Below are 17500 nucleotides of genomic sequence, written 5' to 3'. Positions count from 1 at the left end.
CTAGTGGTGGAAATGGTGATGTCAGAAATGGTAGTGGTGAAAATGGTGATGATGTCAGAGGTGATAGTGGTGGAAATGATGGTGACAATAGTGGTATGGCTGTGAATGTGGTGGACTATGATGTCACAGGTGTTATTAGCGGAAGTTTCTGATGGTAATAGTGAAAGTGATGGTAGTTGCAATAGTACAGCAACGACGTCACGGCACCTATGACATTTCTCTTTCGTTTTTATTTATTTATTTATTCTTTGGTCCCTTTTATTTATTTATTTATTCTTTAGTCTCTTTTTTATTTATTTATTTATTCTTTGGTCTCTTTTTATTTATTTATTTATTCTTTGGTCTCTCTCTCTCTCCTCTCTGTCCGGGTGACACTTCGCGCCTCTTCTGCCATTGCGAAGTGCGGGTGTATTTTAAGGGGTATTAGCGCCCTCGTCGACTTCTTCACTTTGTTCCCTTTTTTTTCTCCTTCTGTTTTTAAATGTGCGATTTTTTTTTTTTTTTTTTTTTTTTTTTTTTGTCTTTTGTCTTTTTGTGTGTACCCTTTTATCTGCTTATGTTTTTAGTTATGTGTGTGATTTTTTCTTTTGTTTTTTGTTTTTCTTGTGTGTTTTCTTGTGTGTGCGCTTTCGTTGGATCTCTCTGCGCTTTCTTTTTTGTCTGTTTGTGTGTCTGTCTGTCTGGATCTCTCGCTCTCTCTTTCTCTTTCTCTTTCTCTTCTCTCTTTCTCTTCTCTCTCTTTCTCTTTTCTCTTTCACTTTCCTCTCTTCTTCTCTCTTTCTCTTTCTCTTTCTCTTTCTCTTTCCTCTTTCTCTCTCTTTCCTCTTTCTCTTTCTCTTTCTCTCTTTCTCTCTCTTTCTTTCTCTCTCTCTCTCTCTCTCTCTCTCTCTCTCTCTCTCTCTCTCTCTCTCTCTCTCATATCCTCTCTAGCTTCCTCAATTTCCCCCTTCTTCCTCTATCCCCTTTCCTTCTCCTTTCCGCTTTTCTCTTCTTCCACCTCACTCCCTCCTCAACCCCTTCCCTCCCTACCACCCCCACCCCTCCCCTCCCCCCCCCCTCCCTAAACCACATATCTGTCTCCTCCCTCCCTTTCCTCACTTCCCCTCCCTCCCCCCCTCTTCTCCTCCCACTTGCCCTCCTCCTCCCTCCCTCCCTCCCTCCTCTCCTTTCTGAAAGCGCTCTTGTTTCGTTGGCTAAGTGGATCGACATTTTCACTCAGTTCGTCATAAACCGATGCAGAATGCGCAGGATCGAGCTTTGTTTGACTGAGGCAAATGGAGGCAGTGGGATGGGGGGAGGAAGATAAGGAGGTGGAGAGGAGTGACTAGCCTGGTTTGCTAGGAGGAGAGGAAGAGAAGGAGGAAGGGAATGGAGAGAATAAAAAGGGAGACGGAGGGAGGAGGAGGAAGAAGTATACGGGGAAGGAAGGAGGGAGGGAAGATGAGGAGATTAAAAGGTAGAGGGGGAAGGAAGGAGTGAGGGAGGAAGTTTGACTCGTGGGAGGAAGTTTGACAGGGGGCAGAGGGATGGAGGAGGGAGGGTAGAGGAAGGTTCCACGTAGGTAGACTCAGGCAAATGTAGACTTGACCGAAGATGGGGAGGTCTAAGTTTGCATTGGACGCGGGAGGAGATGGAGAGAGGAGGAGGGAGAGAGAGGAAGAGAGCGGGGAGAAGAAGGGTTAAAAGAGGAGAGTGAGGGTAAAGAGGGGAACGAAGGGTGAGGGAAAGAAAGAGAGGAAAGGAGGATGAGGGGAGGGGAGAGTGAGGGAAAGGAACGAGGGAAATTGAAGGTAAGGGGAGAGAAAAGGGGGGATGACAGGGACTGAGGGAAAATGAGGATAAGGGGAAGAAGAGAGGAGAAGAGAGTGAGGGAAAATAAGGAATAGAAAAATGAGGATAAAGGGAAGAAAGGGGGGAAATAAGGGTAAGGGGAGAGGAGGGTGAAGGAAAAGAAAGAAAAAAATTGGGTGAGGGTAAAAAAGAAAAGGGCGACGGTAGGTTGAGGGAAAATAAAGAAAATAAAATGAAATTGAGGGGAAAAAAGGAAGGGAAAGGAAGGTGAGAGTAAAAATTGGAGAAATGAGAGTGAGTTAAAGAAAGTGAGAGAAGAGAAGCAATGAGGATAAGGATAAAAAAGGAGAAATGAGAGAGTTATAGAAAATGAGGGAAGAGGAAAAAGAAGGATAAGGGATAATAAGCAAGAAGAAATGACGGGAGTGAGTTAAAGAAAGTGAGAGAAGAAGAAAAATGAGGATAACGATAAAAAAGGAGAAATGAGTTGAAGAGTGAGTTAAAGAAAATGAGGAAAAAATCAAAAAAATGAGTTTAAGGATAAAAAAAAATGAGAGAAATGAGGACGAGGGGGAGAGGGGGCAGGGGCGTGTAGGAGTGCAGGATCCCCAGTCCTCACCAACGCATCTTCCTCGAGGCCTGGGGATGAGCTACGGCTTAGGAGGCGAAATGGAACAAGTCAAGCCGGCCAAGGAACATGACGGCTTGCCTGCCTGCCTGCCAGGATCCCGCTCGCTGTCTCTTCCTCCTCCTCCTTCTCTTCTTCTTTCTGCGCTTTCTTCTTCTTCCTGCTCTTTCTCCTTCTTCTTTTCTTGTGTGTTTCTTCTTTTTTCCCATATTTTTCTTACTCCTATTCTTTCTTCTTCTTCGTTTCCTTTGTTTCTTCTTGATTTTTCTTTTCCACATTCTCTTCTTTTTCCTTCTCCACTTCCCCTTCTTCCTACTCCTCTTCCTCTTCCTACTACTACTCTTTCTTCTTCTTTTCCTCTGTTTATTCTTCGTTTTTCTTTTCCTCCTTTTCTTCTTCTTCTTTTCCTCCTACTCCTCCTCCTCTTCCTCTATCTCCTCTTCTTCTTCTTCCTCCCATTCCTCCTCTTCCTTCTCTTCCTCCTCCCTCCTCTCAGTCTGCTCCTCCTCTTCTTCCTTCTCCATTTCTTCCTCCTCTTCCTCTTTCCTCTCGTCCTCCTCTTCCTCTTCCCTTTCCTTCCACCGGCTTCCAAAAAGACTCGTCCTCCTTCCTCCTTCCTTCTTCCTCGTTCTTCCTTCCTCCTTCTTCCTTCTCCGTCGGGATGCGTTAGCTAGCGAGAGACATCCGTTGAGATAAGTCCCTAACCCCGAGAGTGTGAGGCATCGTCCCCGAGGAAGTGGAGGAGGAGGGAGGAAGAGGAGGAGGAGGAGGAGGAGGAGGAGGAAGGGAGGGAGGGTGAGGAGGAAGGGAGGAGGAAGAGAGAGAGAAGATGAGGAGGGAAGGGAGGAAGGAGGAAGGAAGTGGAGGGAGGAAGGAGGAGGCAGGAGGGGGAGAGATCGAGGAGGAGGAAGGGAGAGGATAAATTCCGATGAACGAGGAGGAGGAGAAGGAAAGAAAGAAAAGGGGGAGAAGAGAAAACTCCGATGAACGAAGAGAAGGAGGAGGAAGGAAGGAAAGAAAACTCCGATAAACGAGGATAAGTAAGGGCGAAAAAGGGAGAATAGAAGACTCCGGAAAACGAGGAGGAGGAGGAGGAAGAAGAAGGAAAGGAGGAGGAGGAGGAGGAAGAAGAAGAAGAAGAAGAAGAAGAAGAAGAAGAAGAAGAAGAAGAAGAAGAAGAAGAAGAAGAAGAAGAAGAAGAAGAAGAAGAAGAAGAAGAAGACGAGGAGGAGGAGGAAGGAGAGGAGGAGGAGGAGGAAGAAGGAGAAGGAGGAGAGGAGAAGGAGGAAGGAGAAAAGGATCCTGCAGCGAGGTCCTTTCAGCACGGAGCCCCTTCGAGGAGTGCAATCAAGCTCTGCCAGCCACGATGAACGGCCATTTTTTAACATTATTTATGTATATATTTATTATTTTTTGTATTTTTTCATTCATTGATTTGGTTATTTGGTTATTTCTCCGTTCGGTTATTTGGTTATTTCTTCGTTTGTTTATTTTTTTTTTTTTCACATGTTTATTTGGTTATTTGGTTATTTCTTCGTTTGTTTATTGGGTTATTTGGTTATTTCTTCGTCTGTTTATTTGGTTATTTGGTTATGTCTTCGTTTGTTTATTTGGTTATTTACTTATTTCTTCATTTATTTATTGGGTTATTTGGTTATGTCTTCGTTTATTTATTGGGTTATTTGGTTATTTCTGCGTTTGTTTACTTGGTTATTTGCCTTATTTCTTTATTTACTGATTTATTGGTTTTGTCGTATGTTCATCTCTGTTGTTATTTACTGGTTTAGTAATTTATTCGTTCGTTTATAGATATATTTAGTTGATTGTTGATTTAGTTCTTTTATTGATTACTTTGTATTGGTTTCGTCATTTATTCGTCCCCCTTTTCCACTTTCCATTCCTCCTCCCCCCCTTCCCCTTCCCTCCTCCTGCCCCCTTCCCCTTTCCCTCCTCCCCCCTTCCCGTTTTCCTCCGCCCCCTTCCCTTCCCCCTCCTGCCCCCCCCTTTCCCCTCCTCCCGCCCCTTCCCGTTTTCCCTCCTCCCGCCCCCTCCCTTTCCCTCCCTCCTGCCTCCCCCTTTCCCTCCTCCCCCCCTTCCCTTTTCCTCCTCCAGTCCTTCCCCTCCCTTCCCCCCTCCCCTCCCCTTTCCCGTTTTCCCTCCTCCAGTCCCCCCCCCTTCCCTCTTTCGTTTTCCCTCCCCCTTCCCCTTCCCCCTCCCTCCCCCCTCCCCCTTCCCCCTTCCCCCCCCCTTCCCCCTTAACCCTCCTCCTGCCCCCTCCCCCCTTCCCCCCTCCCCCTCTCTCTTCCCCCTTCCCCCTTCCCTTCCCCCATTGCGAGTGAAACATGTTCCCCAAGGTGGCATCGATGCATCAGTCCCTCGCTCCCTCTTTCTCCTCCTCATTCGTTTTCTTATTCTTACGTCTATTCGTATTCTAATCTTCCTATTTCCTAGTCCCTGGTCTTCTCATGGTTGTAGGTTTGCTTCTCTTCCTTCCTCCTCCTTTTCTCCTTTCCTTTTTTTCCTTTTCTTCATCCACCATTTCCTTATCCTCTTTTCTTCTTCCTCCTCCTGCTATTCTATCTCCTCCTACTCCCTTCCCTCGTCCTCCTTTCCTCCTGTTCATCCGATCCATCCAGCATCTAGTATTCCAAGCTCCTGTCTCTCTCCCCTCTCCCCTTCTCCCTCTTCCTCCCCCCTTCCCCCCCTCTCCCCTTCCCCCTCCCCACTCTCCCCTTCCTTCCTCCTTCCTTCCCCTCTCCTCCCCTTTCCCCCTCCGCTTATCCCTCCTTCCTCCCCCATCCTCCTCTCCCCTTCCTCCTTCCTTCCCCTCTCCCCTTCCCTCTCCACTTCCTCCTTCTTGCCCTTCCCTCCCCCACTCTCCCTTCCTCATTCCCCCCCCCGCTAACCTCCCCCTCTCCTCCCTCTCCTCCCTCCATCCTTCCCCCCCTTCCCTCCTCCGCTTCCTCCTTCTTTCCCCCTCTCCCCTTCACTCTCCCCTTCACCCTCCGCTAACTCCTCCTTCTTTTCCTCCTTTCCCCCCCCTTCCTCCTCCCTCCCTCCCCCCTACCGACGGCCATTTCTTTCCTCGCTCCCAAGCAATATTGTCACCGGCGTTATACCTTCGCAAGCCCTCGCCAGGCACGTCTAGACTGCTAGAAGAGGAGGAGGAGGAGGAAGGAGGAGGGGGAAGGAGGAAAATGGATGGGGGAAGGGGGGAGGGGGAGGAGGGATGGGGGAAGTAGGTGTAGGTGGAGGAGGGGGAAGGGAGATGGAGGTGGAGGGAAAATGGAGGGGAAGGAGGGTAGGAGAGTGGTTGAGGTGGAGGGAAAATGGAGGGGGAAGGGGGTGGTGGAGGGGAAGGAGGGAAGGAGGTGGAAGTGGAGGGAGGGATGGGGAGAGGTGAAGGAGGGAAGGGAGGGGCAGGTGAAGGAGGGAAGGAGGGGGAAGGGGAAGAGGGGGAGGTGGAATGGGGTGGGGGTGGAGGAGGAAGAATAGGAATTGGGAAAGGAAGGGGAAGAAGAGGAGGAGAAGTAGGGAGACAGGAGATGGAGGAAGGAAGAAAAATTAGGGAAAAAGACGAAGAAAACGAAAGTTGAGTAGTAAAAGCGAAGGAAGGGAATGGAGGAGGAAAAGAGGAGATATAGGAAAACGAAGAAAAAGATTAACAGTGTTTATTATTTTTATTATTATTATTATTATTATTATTATTATTATTATTATTATTATTTTAGAGAGAAGAGTTTTGAAAACATGATTTTTTCATGGTATGGATGGGAAAAAAACAGAGATGTCTTTCTTTTTTTATTATTTATTTGCTTAAGTGAGAAAAGTGGGAGGCATTATTATTATTATTTTTTAATGGGAAGGCTTGAAAATAAACGTTTTTTTTTCTCTCTCTCAAGTTGAAAAAGGTTTTGAAAGTAAGATTTGTGTGTGTGTGTGTGTGTGTGTGTGTGTGTGTGTGTATGAGAGAGAGAGAGAGAGAGAGAGAGAGAGGAGGGAGAGGGAGAGGGAGAGGGAGAAGGAGAGGAGAAGGGAAGGAGAGAGGGAGAGAGGAGAGAGAGAGAGAGAGAGAGAGAGAGAGAGAGAGAGAGAGAGAGAGAGAGAGAGAGAGAGAGAGAGAGGTAGGAAGGGAGGGTGGGATGAAGAGGAAGGAAGAGAGAAAGAGAGAAAAAGAGAGAGAGAGAAGAAATTAATAATTATAAAACTCTTAATTACAATACACTTCTTATTTCACGAGCGACTCCACCTTGACTTCTCGCGTCATGAACACAAAAAAAAGAAAAAGAAAAAGAAGCCAAAATTAGACGAGAAGAGGAACCGGAAACACAAGAGCAGGGAAGAGAGGAGAGAGAAAAAGAGAGAGAAAGGGGAGACGGAAGAAGGGAAAGAGAGAGGCTAGAGACAAAAAGAGAGAGAGGGGGAGAAAAAACAACAAAAAACAAATTTATGAGAGAACAAAACGAGGGGAGAGAGAAAGAGAGAGAGGGTAGAGAAAAAATAGAGAAAGAGAGAGGCGAAAGAGAAAAATAGAAAGAGGGAGAAAATACAAAAAAATATGAGAAACAAAACGAGGGGAAAGAGAAAGAGAGGCGAAAAGAAAAATAGAAAGAGGGAGAAAATACAAAAAAATATGAGAAACAAAACGAGGGGAAAGAGAAAGAGAGAGAGAGGCGAAATAGATAAATAGAAAGAGGGAGAAAATACAAAAAAATAGATAAATAAATAAAAATACGAGAAGCAAAACAATCAAACCTTCACACAGATTTTGAGAAGAGACTCGTCGGCGTAGCGTGGGCGTGGAGGGCTCCGTACTGCGGGCGTGGGCGTAGGAGGAACGGGTAGAGAGGATGGCATACCCACCCACCCACCCACCAGGGCGTGCGGAGGTTATGAAGCGGCAAAAATACCCCTCTCGTTTCGTCACGCCCCTTGCGCCCGCGCTGTTTGCGTCCGCGGAGGGTGGGTGGGCGCGAGGGTGTCAGGGAGGGAGGGAGAGGGGGAAGGAAGGAGGGAGAGGGGGATGGAAGGAAGGAGGGAGGGAAGAGGGTGGATGGGCGCGAGGGTGTCAGGGAGGGAGGGAGAGGGGGATGGAAGGAGGGAGAGATGGAAGGAAGAAGGGAGAGGGGGATGGAAGAGAGGGAAGGAGGAGGGAGATGAGGGAGAATACTCTCCTTCACTTTTCCTCTCCTCCTCCCTTTCCCTTTCCTTTCTCCTTCCTCCTTCCCCTCTCCCTTTCTCCTTCCCCTCTCCTTCTCTCCTTCCCCTCTCCTTCTCTCCTTTCCCTTCTCCTCCCTCTTTCCCTCCCCCCTTCACCCTCCCTCTCGTGGGCGTGAATGCGGGCGTGGCGAGAACGGTGTTGTCGGCGCTTCAAAGAAGTCGACGGTTCGTGGCCTAAATACCTGTCTTGACCTTCCTCTTCTCTCTTTCTCTTTCTTTTTCTGTTTTTCTTCTCTCTTTCTCTTCTCTATTTCTCTTTCTCTTTTCCTTTTCTCTTTCTCTTTCTCTTCTCTATTTCTCTTCGCTTTCTCTTTTTCTTTCTCTTTCTCTTCGTTTTCTTCCTAGTTCGTTTGCGATTTTTTTATCGTCCTCTTTTCTTAACCTCTTTTTCTTTTTTCTTCTCCCTTCTCTTTTTTCCATTGTCGGGTTATTGGGCTGGAGGGGGATAAGGGAGAGGGGAGAGGGGAGGGGGATGAAGGGAGAGAGGGAGGAGGAGGAGGAGGGTTTAAGGGGGAAAAAACAAGAGACGTAACGGTCTTAATTCTTGCGTTTTTCCCCTTTCTTTTCTTCTTCCTCTCTGTCTTTTTCCTTCCTCTCCCTTTCCATTTCTTTCTCCTCTCTCCGGTCTCCATCCCTCTCCCGTCCCATCTCCACCACTCCTTTATCTCCACTCTTCCCCCTTCCCTTTCTCTTTCCATCTCCTCTCTTCCTCCTTTTCCCCTGGTCCGTCTCTCTTCATCACCCTCTTCCCCATTCCATCTACCCTCCCTCCCCATCTCCCCTTCTCTCCCCCATCCCCTCCTCCTCCCCTGTCCCTTATCCCCTCCCCATCTCCAACTTTCCTCCCACTGTCTCCACCTTCCCTCCCTGTCTCCCTTCCTCCTCCCCCAAGTCTCCCTTCCCTCCCCATCTCCCTTCCTACCTCCTGTTCCCCTTCCTCCTCCCCAAGTCTCCCCTCCCTCCCCATCTCCTGTCTCCCTTCCTACCTCCCCATCTCCCTTCCTCCTCCTCCTCCTCCTCCTCCTCCTCCTCCTCCTCCTCCTTCCCCTCCTCCTTCCCCTCCTCCCCCTCCTCCTCCCCCCCAACACATAAACACAAGCGAGTGAGGGGAGTGACGTGCGGGCGAGCGAGCGAGCAGGAGAGACTAACCTGGTCTTGTTAACCAATTAGCAGACAGGTAAAGTTGCGTTCCAGTCCTCGCGCGGTGACCTCACTTGACCTAGCTCCTGTTTTTCCTTTTGTTTCTTTGTGTCCGTTTTCGTGTTGTTGTTTTTGTGTTTATTTTTGTGTTTCTTCTTTTTTTCTGTGTTTCTTTAAGGTTTTTTGTATTTGTTTATTTTTTATTTTGGCTTTTTTTTTTTGTTGCGCGGGTTGAGACAAGTGGGTGGATGTGTTGGCGGGGTATTTTCTTTTCTTGTATTTTTTTCTTAGCTTCTTTCTTATTTTGCCTTTTGTTTCTCTTTCTGTTTTCTTTCTTTGTCTATCACTTAATTTCTTTCTCTTTCTTTAAATCAGATATTACGAATAGACCCCCCACCCGTTCCCCCCAATCGCCCAAGTATGACGTCACTCTCCCCCCCCAATCGCCCATGTATGACGTCACTCTCCCCCACCGCCCATGTATGACGTCACTCCCCCCCCCCCATAGTTGGCGAGATGTTTTACGGGAGATAGAAAGTTAGAGGCTCTCTGGCGGGGCTTTCGGGGTGCCGGTCGGGGCGCTCTCTGGATCGTGGCACTCTGGGCGGGGCTCTCGTGGGCGTGAGAGGGTGGGCGTGAGAGAGCGTGGAAAGAGGTGGTTGTAGGCATGCAAAGAGGCGGTTGTGGGCGTGAAAACGGGCGAATGTGAGCGTGAAAAGGGGCGGTTGTGGGCGTGAAAACGGGCGGTTGTGGGCGTGAAAAGGAGCGGTTGTGGGCGTGAAAAGGGGCGGTTGTTTGCCGTGAATGGGCGTAAAAAGGGGCGGTTATGGACATGAAAAGGGGCGTGAAAAGGGGCGGTTGTGAGCGTGGGCGGCGGCGAAGCGGAGAGAGAGAGATAAGGCGGTGAGGCGACGGAGGCGGAGTTGCTCTCTCCATTTTTGAAATTATTTTTGTTGTTTTATTTTTCTATTTGTTGTTGTTGTTGTATAAGTATCGCCTTTGTTGTTTTTATTGTTTGTTTAGTTGTTATTTGTTGTATGGTTATGTTTATTTGTTGTTAATGTATAAGTCTTGGTTTTGTTGTGTTTGTATGTATGTTTTTGTTGTTGTACTAGTGTTGTTATTGTTATTCCTATTATTATTGTTTGCGATATTTTTATTTGTTTATACATTAGCATTATTGTTAATTTTGTCATAGTCATTATCATTATTATCATAATTATAAGTAATAGTTCCCGTATTTGCATAATTATTCATGTATTATTATTATAAGTAATATTTCATTTATTTTCATTCGTATTCATGTATAACCGTTGTTATTCTAAGTAATATATATATATATTTTTTTTTTTATTATAAGTAATATATATATTTTTTTTGTTATTATAAGTAATATATATATATATTTTTATTATAAGTAATATTTAATTTATTTTCATTCGGATCCATATATAACTGCGCAATAAAACCGTTCGCATAATTCTCTTATTTTTCTCCGCGTTGTGAATTGCGCAAAAGGGATCGCGCCTCGACTTGCTTCGGTGATCACGACTTGCTTTCAATTGTGAATGTTTTGCGATGGAGTTTTTCGTGTCTGGCTTGCATAAGGCGCTGGGTCCGGGTTGAGCTCTGGCTTGCGTTAACGGGGTTTGTTTGGGTTCGGTTCCGGTTTGAATTTGAGGTTCATTTGAATTTTTGGATTGCGTTAACGGTTTTTTTTTTCTTTCTTTCTTTCTTTCTTTTTCTCTCTCTCTCTCTCTTTTTTTTTTTTTTTTTTGAATTCTGTGTTTCGTTAACGGTTTATTCGAATTTGAATTTTTGGAATGCGTTAACGATTTTTTGGGTTTGAATTCTCGGTTGCGTTAACGGTTTTTGACTTGCGTTAACGGTTTATTTGGTTTGAATTCTCGGTTTCGTTAACGGTTTATTCGGTTTCAATTCTGGGTTTCGTTAATGGTTTATTCGGTTTCAATTCTCGGTTTCGTTAACGGTTTTTGATATGCGTTAACGGTTTATTTGGTTTGAATTCTGACTTTCATTAACGTTTTATTCGGTTTGAATTCTCGGTTTCGTTAACGGTTTTTGATTTGCGTTAACGGTTTATTCGGGTTTGAATCCTGACTTTCATTAACGTTTTGTTCGGTTTGAATTCTGCCTTGCGTTAACGGTTTATTCGGGTTTGAATTCTGCCTTGCGTTAACGGTTTATTCGGGTTCAATTTTTGAGTCGCGGTCTTGCTTGCATTGTTGCAGGCTAGTTGTTCTGCGTGTGGTTACATTGTGTTTATTTTTGCTTATATTTTTTTCTCTCTCTCTTGTTCCTCTGATTTGCAAAATGTTTTCGAAATGTGCAGATTCATGAAGGAAGAAGAAGGAGAGGAGGGAGGAAAAGAACTAAGAGAAAGAGATGGTGGAGAGGAGAGAGAAAGAGACGGAGAAGAAGAAGAGAATGAAAAAGAGGAGGGAAAGGAATATAAGACAGAGAAAAAGAAGAAGAAGAAGAAGAAGAAGAAAGAGGTAACAAAAGAAAAAAAACGAAAAGAAGGAATGGGAAAAAAAGAAAACATAACGCAGGAGATAACAAAAGAAGGAATAGATAGAAATTTAAAAAAACGAAAAAGAGGAGAAAGAGGAAGAAGAAGAAGAAGAGGAAGAGAAGACAATAAAGAGAGGAGCGGATATCATTCCTCCCTGACCCATTGCATCTGTTGCAAAGGGAGCAGGTGCTTTGATGGAACGCGAATGGGTTGGGAAATTGAGGTACTGCTGGGTGAAATGTGCGCACGCGAGGGGAGGGGGAGTGGGTGGGAGAGGGAGGGAGAGTGGGTGGGAGAGGGAGAGGAAGGAGGGAAGGGTAGGGTAAAGGGGGAGAGTGGGGTGGGAAGGAAGAGTGGGTAGGAGAGGAGAGTGGGTGGGAGAGGAAGGGTAGGGGAGTGGGAGAGGGATGGGAGGAGAGTGGGTAGGTGAGGGTGGGAGGGTGAGGGGGAGAGGAGGAAGGAGAGGAGAGTGAGTGGATGAGGATGGGAGGGAGAGGGAGTGGGTGAGGAGAGAGTGGGTGGGAGAGGGTGGGAGGGGAAGAGTGGGTGGGAGAGGAGGAGGAGAGTGGGTGGGAAAGGGAGGGAGAGGGAAGAGTGGGTGGGAAGAGGAGAGGGATGGGAGGGAGAGTGGGTGGAATGAGGGAAGGAGGGAGAGGAAGAGTGGGTGGGTGAGGGAGAGTGGGAGGGGAGAGTGGGTGGGGAGAGGGAGAGAGAGAGAGTGGATGAGGATGGGAGAGAAATAGAGAGGGTGGGTGGGAGAGGAGAGGAAGGAGGAAGGGTAGGGTGAAGGGGGAGAGGAGAGGGAGAGTGAGTGAGGAGAAGGAGAGAGGGAGGAGAAGAAGAAGGGTCTTAAGAGAAAGAAAGAGAAGAGGAGAGAGAATAAGGAGTGAAAGATTAAGATGAAGATAGAGAGAGTCAAAGGGACAGAAGAGATAGCCAAACAGACAGACAGCCAGACAGATAAACAAACAGACATATAGCCAAACAGAGAGACATATAGCCAAACAGACAGCCAGACAGATAAACAAACATATATATAGCCAAACAGAGAGACATATAGCCAAACAGACAGCCAGACAGATAAACAAACATATATATAGCCAAACAGACTGCCAGGCAGACCAACAAACAGACATATAGCCAAACAGACACACATACCCAAACAACCAGACAAATAACCAAACAAACAGACATATAGCCAAACAAACAGACAGACAGACAGAGCGTGTTGCGTGGTGTCCGAAGGGTTAATATTCGCCTCGCCCGGTGTTTCCTTGACCCCGGCGAGCATAACAAGACAGGATTTACCGGGAAAATGTACTCCAGCTTGCCAAGAATGCGCTGGAACATTGCTGGTGCATGCGCTGTGTTGTGTGTGCGGGGCCTTTGTATGCCCTCTCTCTCTCTTTCTCTCTTTCTCGTTCTCTTTCTTTCTCTCGCTCTTTCTCTCTCTCACATTTTCTCTTTTACTCTTTCTCGTGCTCTTTCTTTCTTTCTATTTCTCTCTTTTCTCTTTTACTCTTTCTCGTTCTCTTTCTTTCTCTCTCACTCTCTCACTTTCTCTTTTACTCTTCTCGTTCTTTCTTTTTTCTCTTTCTCTTTCTCTCTCCCTCTCTCTCTCTCTCTCTCTCTCTCTCTCTCTCTCTCTCTCTCTCTCTCTCTCTCTCTAACTCCTCTCTCTCTCTCTCTCTCTCTCTCTCTCTCTCTCTCTCTCCCTCCATGCTTCACGCTGTTGTCGGGCATGAAGAAAGGTGTGAAGAGGGGAGGTGGGAAGGAAAGGGGAGATGGGAGAAAAGAGAGAGCAATATTGTTGTAGCGGAACTAGAATCAGTGAGGCATGACAGCATTTTTAGGTGAGGCGAGCTTAGAGTGGGGACCCCCATCTCTCTTACTTCCTCCCCCCCCCCTTCCCCCCCTCCCTTCTCCCTTCTCCCCTCAATACCCCACTCTCCTCTGATACCCTCCCCGATTCTCTCCCCTCAATATCCCTCTTTTTGACTCCCTACCCACAATACCCCTCTCTTCTGACTCCCTCCCCAAATCCCTCCCTTTAATTCCCCTCTCTTTGACTCCCTTCCCCTACCCTTCACTTACCCTTCACCCTTTTTTATCCCTCCCTTCTCCTTTCTCCTTCACTGACTCCCTCCCCAATCCCTCCCCTCTGACTCCCTCCCTTCAATATCCCTCTTTTAACTCCCTTCCCCTTCCCTCTCACTTTCCCTTCACCCCTTTTTATCCCTCCCTACTTCCCTCCCTTTTACGTACCCCCCCCTTGTTCCTTTCCCCTCTTACATGGTGTTATCTTCTCCAGCATCATCACCTCCCTCCCTCTTTTTCCCTGCCCAGTGTCCTTCTCTACATGTCTTACCCCTGTTTATCTTCTATCTACACTCTTTACCTTCTTCCTCCTATTCTTCTATTGTTTTCTTTAGCTTATCATTCACTTTTGCGGCTCCCACTTCCTCATTTTCCTCTCCCTTTTTTCCTCTTCCTCTCTCTCCTTTCGTCCTCCCTCCCTCTTTTCACTGTTCCCCTTCTGTTTCCCCTCCTTCTCTTTATCCCTTCTCCCCCCCTCTCTCCCACTCTTATCCCCTCCTCTGTTCTCTCCTTCTCTTTATCCCTTTTCCCCCTCTCTCTCTCCCCCTCTTATCCCTCCCCCTCCTCCTCTTTTTCCTCTCCCCTTCCCTCTCCCTCCCCCTCCTCCTCTTTCCCTCTCCCTCCTCTCCCCTTTCCCCTCTCCCTCCCCTCCCTTCCCCCAATCCATCAACACAGGAGTAAGGTGTTCTCCGTGCGCTGCCACTGCGCATACTGCCGACGTCGTTGCTTGATAGATGGCGGGGTAAGGGTGGGGGAGTGGGGGTGGGAGTAGGGAGGGAGGTGAAGTAGGGAGAGGATAGGGAGGAGGTGAGGGGACTGAGAGGAGGGAGGAGAGGAGGGGGCTGAGGAAGGAGGATAGGGAGGGAGGGGAGGGAGGGAGGTGGGAGTGGTTGAGGAGGTGAGGGGGTTGAGGAGGGGTTTAAGGGAGATGTGGGCTAAGGTGGGAGGGTAGATAGGGAGGGAGATGGGGGCTAAGGTAGGAGGGAAGGGAGGAGAAGGGCTAAGGGGGGAGGGGAGGGGGCTTAGGAGGGGTTTAAAGGGAGGGAGAGGAGAGTAGGGGTTAATGCCTAAGGGAGGGAGGGGAGGGCAGGGTCTAGGGAAGATAGGGAGAGTGGAGGGAGGGGGTTAAGGGGTGTTGGGGAGGAGTGACGACAGGAGGGAGGGAGGAAGGGAGGGACATTGTCGGGCACGCAAGAAAAATAATGATGAAAAATGCCTCCCGAGTTGAGCCTACAGGGGGGGGGGGCGGCAGAGGGGGAAGGGGGGCAAAATGGGGAGGAAGGAAGGGGAGTGGGTGGAGGGATGGAGGGGAAGGTGGGCCAGGAGGAAGGAAGAAGGAGAGGGTGGACGGGGGAGGAGAGGAGGTGGGAGGAGGTGAAGAATGTGGGGGGAGGGGAGAGGGGGAGGGGGTTGCGTGGCGTCTGCGTTTTCTTAGAAAAGGGAGGGGTTGAAGAAGGAGGGGGTAGAGGGGGAATTGGGGGTTATCTGTACGGTTTTCCGCTAAAGAGAGAGAGAGAGAGAGAGAGAGAGAGAGAGAGAGAGAGAGAGAGAGAGAGAGAGAAAGAGAGAAAGAAAGAGAGTGAGAGTGAGAAAAATGGTGAGAATGAAAAAGCGAGTGAAACAGAGAGAAAAAAGAAAGAGGAAGAGAGAGAGAAAAAATAGAAAGAGGAAGAGAGGGAGAGAGAAAGCAGAGAGCAAGAGGGGGAAAAAAGGGGAAGACAGAAAACGAACCCGTTTGCGCGAAAGCAACACAAGAACGGCACTGATTACGAAAGAAAAAACAAAACAAAACAAAAAAATCTATAAGTGTATTTTCTCGTCCTTGAGGAGGCGTAGAGTATAAGGAATAAGGGAAATAGGGAAATGGTAGGATAACGGTATGAGGGAGTAGTGACTGCGAGAGGAGGAGGGGAGGGAGGGGGAGGGGGGATAGGGGGAGGGGGAGGGGGGGAGAGGGGGGGTAAGAAAGGTTGCGAGTCACGCTTGGGTGGTTGTTGCCCTCCCCCCTCTTCCCCTCTTCTCCCCCCTTGCCCTCCCCTCCCCCCTCCCCCCCTCCTCGCGATGAAAGTGACTCCGGTGGTGGAAAGTTCGTACTCGTGGTGGGGGCGAGGAGGAGGAGGAGGAGGAGGAGGAGGAGGAGGTGGAGGTGGAGGAGGGAGGAGGAGGAGGAGGAGGAGGAGGAAAAGAAGAAGGAGGAGGAAAAAAGAGAAGAAGAAGAAGAAGAAGAAGAAGAGGGAGGAGGAGGAGAAGAGTAGAAGATGATAAAAAGGAAGGAGAAATGGGAGGAAGGTGGGGAGAAGAAGAACAAGATCACGAACAAGAAGAGGAGAAGGAAAAGAAGAAGAGGAAGAAGTTTAGAGGAAAGAAAAGGGACAAAATTATAAATAAAAACGAGAGAGAGAAAGAAAGAGAAAGCGAAACAGAAACAGAAAGAAGGAAGGGTAGAGAGAGGGCAGGATAGGAAGAGTAAAAATAAGAAAAATCGAAAGAAAGCGAGAGAAAGAGAAATTGAAGAATAAAGATAAGAAGAAAAAACCGAAAGAAAGCGAGAGAAAGAGAAATTGAAGAATAAAAATAAGATGAAAAATCGAAAGAAAGCGAGAGAAAGAGAAACTGAAGAAAGAGTCGAGTGCGAGGTAGCATTTAGAGCGCGCTGTCCCCGTCGCCCTCGAATACAGGGCAATTAATCTCATTTCTCACCAGCAGCTCGGCCTCTTGGCGAGTTCTTGCTCTCTCTCCCTCTCTCTCTTTCTATTTCTCTTTTTCTTTGGCCTCTTGGCGAGTTCTTGCTCTCTCTCTCCCTCTCTTTCTCTCTTTCTATTTCTTTCTCTTTCTTTGGCCTCTTGGCGAGTTCTTGCTCTCTCTCTCCCTCTCTTTCTATTTCTCTTTTTCTTTCTCTTTCTTTGGCCTCTTGGCGAATTCTTGCTCTCTCTCTCCCTCTCTTTCTCTCTTTCTATTTCTCCTTTTCTCCCTCTTTCTTTCTCTTTCTTTGACTGTTTGTATGTCTCTCTATTTATGTTTTTTTCTTGCTTTTTTGCTCTCTTGCGCGCGGTCTCTTTCTGTTTTTGTTTCTGTCTCTCTCTCTCTCTCTTCCTCGCCCTCTTTCTTTCTCTCTCTTTCTCTCTTTCTTTCTCAGCTGTCTCTGTCTCTCTCTCTCTCTCTCTCTCTCTCTCTCTCTCTCTCTCTCTCTCTCTCTCTCTCTCTCTCTCTCTCTCTCTCTCTCTCTCTCTCTCTCTCTCTCTCTCTCTCTCTCTCTCTCTCTCTCCCTCGTAGAAAAAATACAAAAAAAGAAATGTAGTCCCAAGACAAAAATTAGGGGGAAAATAGAATCAGAAGAAAAGTATACAAAACAAAACAAAACAAAAAGAGAAGAGAACAAAAAGAGAAGAACGAAGAGGAACGCAGAAGAACGAGAAGCGAGAGCGAGTGAGAGCGAGCGAGGGAGAGGATCCCGCAATCCACACGTCAGTAATCCATCCGCGTTTGCACTCAACGACAATCCACTTGGGGATTGGCTCTCGACTTCATTTCGGTTTTTATTACACTCGAGATATATTAATTAGGTTGTTTGATTGGTCGTTTGGTGTGTCGTGTGTGTGTGGATAGTGTCGTTAGGATTGATTGGTTTGGTTGGGTTTGTGTTTTTGATGATGGGAGTGATGGGGAGTGGAAAGAATTGTATGATGTGGTAAAAGTTGAGAAAAAGATTGTGTATCGATTGGAGTTGAGATCTAGATTTTTTTTCTCTTCTTTTTTATTTTGTCTTTTTTTTGTCGTTGTTTTTATATTTTTAGTCATCGTCTTTTTTATCGTTTATTATCATTTTTTATTATTTTTATCATTTTTTAGTATTTTTTATTCATTATTTATATTATCTTTTGTCATCATTTTGTATTATTTTTAATTATTTTTATTCTTTTAATCATCATTTCTATTATATTTTATCATTTTTTATACTTTTCAATTATCATTTCTACTATCTTTTACCATCATTTGTTACAATCTTTAATCATCATTTCTATTATCTTTTACCACCATTTTTTAAATCATTTTTTATTTTTTTACTTTTATTTATTTTTTGTATCTGC

At 46.7% G+C, this 17500-nt stretch overlaps 1 protein-coding gene across 1 annotated transcript in view; it reads left to right on the top strand.

Annotated features, from left to right (window-relative positions):
* Positions 1-120: 120 nt before the first annotated feature.
* LOC113802368 (FAT atypical cadherin kugelei) overlaps positions 121-17500 on the top strand; it is a 135015-nt gene continuing 117635 nt past the window's right edge. The window contains exon 1 of the mRNA XM_070118461.1: positions 121-172. Within this exon, the coding sequence (XP_069974562.1) occupies positions 121-172 (52 nt within the window). The remainder of the gene's footprint in view (positions 173-17500) is intronic.

The sequence above is a fragment of the Penaeus vannamei genome, chromosome 42 (assembly GCF_042767895.1).
Source record: "Penaeus vannamei isolate JL-2024 chromosome 42, ASM4276789v1, whole genome shotgun sequence".
Taxonomy (NCBI): Eukaryota; Metazoa; Arthropoda; class Malacostraca; order Decapoda; family Penaeidae; genus Penaeus; species Penaeus vannamei.
Note: the sequence above shows the minus strand (reverse complement) of the source record. Positions and strands in the feature narration are given on the sequence as shown.